A 2,500-nucleotide genomic window follows, 5' to 3' on the forward strand; every position below is an offset into this window, starting at 1 on the left:
CAGTGTTAATTTACTGTCTGTTACTGTCTGTCCCACACCTCAGTGTTAATTTACTGTCTGTCCCTCACCTCAGTGTTAATTTACTGTCTGTTACTGTCTGTTCCACACCTCAGTGTTAATTTACTGTCTGTTACTGTCTGTCCCATACCTCAGCGTTAATTTACTGTCTGTTACTGTCTGTTCCACACCTCAGTGTTAATTTACTGTCTGTTACTGTCTGTCCCATACCTCAGCGTTAATTTACTGTCTGTTACTGTCTGTTCCACACCTCAGTGTTAATTTACTGTCTGTTACTGTCTGTCCCATACCTCAGTGTTAATTTACTGTCTGTTATTGTCTGTTCCACACCTCAGTGTTAATTTACTGTCTGTTACTGTCTGTCCCATACCTCAGTGTTAATTTACTGTCTGTTATTGTCTGTTCCACACCTCAGTGTTAATTTACTGTCTGTCCCACACCTCAGTGTTAATTTACCAGGATTTCTGGAAAAAGCTGAACATTTAGGGAAAGTTATGGGAACTTTGCAACCCGAGTCATGAGAAGAAGCTGTTCCTACCTGTAGGACGGCTTCTGCAGAGGAGTGGGTCTGCCAAAACATATTATAGATGGTGGGCTTGTGGGCAAACGCACTCTCAAACTACAGACAGAGAGAGAGAGGGAGAGAGTGGAGTGAGAGAGTGGAGTGAGAGAGAGAGAGAGAGAATTACAGAAAGGGAGAGAGGAGAGAAAGAGAGAGGAGAGAAAGAGAGAGAGACAGAAAGAGAGAGAGTGAGAGAGACGGAAAGGTAGAGAGAGAGACGGAAAGGGAGAGAGAGGACAGAGAGAGAGAGAGAGAGAGAGAGAGCGAGAGAGAGAGTGAGAGAGAGAGAGAGACAGAGAGAGAGAGAGAGAGAGAGAGAGAGAGAGAAAGGACAGAGAGAGAGAGGACAGAGAGAGAGAGAGAGAGAGAGAGAGAGAGAGAGAGAGATAGAGGGAGAAAGAGAGAGCGATACAGAGAGAGAGATACAGAGATAGAGGGAGAAAGAGAGAGAGATACAGAGAGAGAGATACAGAGATAGAGGGAGAAAGAGAGAGCGATACAGAGAGAGAGATACAGAGATAGAGGGAGAAAGAGAGAGAGATACAGAGAGAGAGAGAGAGAGAGAGAGAGAGAGAGAGAGACAGAGAGAGAGAGAGAGAGAGAGACGGAAAGAGAGAGAGAGAGACGGAAAGGTAGAGAGAGAGAACAAATCAAAATCAAATCAAATGTTATTTGTCACGTGCGCCAAATACAACAGGTTATCATGTAATATTTACTAAATAAACTAAAGTAAAAAATCTAATAAAAAGTAACACTAAATAATAATAATAATGAGTCTGTATACAGGGGGTACCGGTACCGAATCAATGTGGAGGCTGTATACAGGGGGTACCGGTACCGAATCAATGTGGAGGCTGTATACAGGGGGTACCGGTACCGAATCAATGTGGAGGCTGTATACAGGGGGTACCGGTACCGAATCAATGTGGAGGCTGTATACAGGGGGTACCGGTACCGAATCAATGTGCGGGGGTACGGGTTAGTCGAGGTAATTTGTACATGTAGGTAGGGGGTAAAGTGATAATAAACAGCGAGTAGCAGCAGTGTACAAAGACGTGTAAATAGTCCGGGTGGCCATTTGATGAATTGTTCAGCAGTCTTATGGCTCGGGGGTAGAAGCTGTGTTCAGGGTGTTGTCCTCAACATATTCTACAACCCTCCATATTAGAATGGAACATAGTTAGATTAGTCCCATCACCTTGTCCCTTGGATGGTGTGTTCTATAATAACCAGTTAGATTAGTCCTATCACCTTGGCCCTTGGATGGTGTGTTCTATAATAACCAGTTAGATTAGTCCTATCACCTTGTCCCTTGGATGGTGTGTTCTATAATAACCAGTTAGATTAGTCCTATCACCTTGGCCCTTGGATGGTGTGTTCTATAATAACCAGTTAGATTAGTCCTATCACCTTGTCCCTTGCCCATTGGATGGTGTGTTCTATAATAACCAGTTAGATTAGTCCTATCACCTTGTCCCATTGGATGGTGTGTTCTATAATAACCAGTTAGATTAGTCCTATCACCTTGTCCCATTGGATGGTGTGTTCTATAATAACCAGTTAGATTAGTCCTATCACCTTGGCCCTTGTCCCATTGGATGGTGTGTTCTATAACAACCAGTTAGATTAGTCCTATCACCTTGTCCCATTGGATGGTGTGTTCTATAATAACCAGTTAGATTAGTCCTATCACCTTGTCCCATTGGATGGTGTGTTCTATAATAACCAGTTAGATTAGTCCTATCACCTTGGCCCTTGGATGGTGTGTTCTATAATAACCAGTTAGATTAGTCCTATCACCTTGTCCCTTGCCCATTGGATGGTGTGTTCTATAATAACCAGTTAGATTAGTCCTATCACCTTGGCCCTTGTCCCATTGGATGGTGTGTTCTATAACAACCAGTTAGATTAGTCCTATCA

At 43.3% G+C, this 2,500-nt stretch overlaps 1 protein-coding gene across 2 annotated transcripts in view; it reads right to left on the minus strand.

The window, feature by feature from the left end:
• Positions 1-2,500, minus strand: part of LOC149974630 (ubiquitin-like modifier-activating enzyme 6) — a 49,045-nt gene that overhangs the window by 20,562 nt on the left and 25,983 nt on the right. For both annotated transcript variants that reach the window (XM_090209777.1, XM_090209778.1), the window contains exon 22: positions 557-637. In XM_090209777.1, coding sequence (XP_090065903.1) covers positions 557-637 — 81 coding nt within the window. The remainder of the gene's footprint in view (positions 1-556; positions 638-2,500) is intronic.

Source organism: Oncorhynchus mykiss, chromosome 19 (genome assembly GCF_057628025.1).
Source record: "Oncorhynchus mykiss isolate SJ-2025 chromosome 19, ASM5762802v1, whole genome shotgun sequence".
In the NCBI taxonomy this organism is placed as follows: Eukaryota; Metazoa; Chordata; class Actinopteri; order Salmoniformes; family Salmonidae; genus Oncorhynchus; species Oncorhynchus mykiss.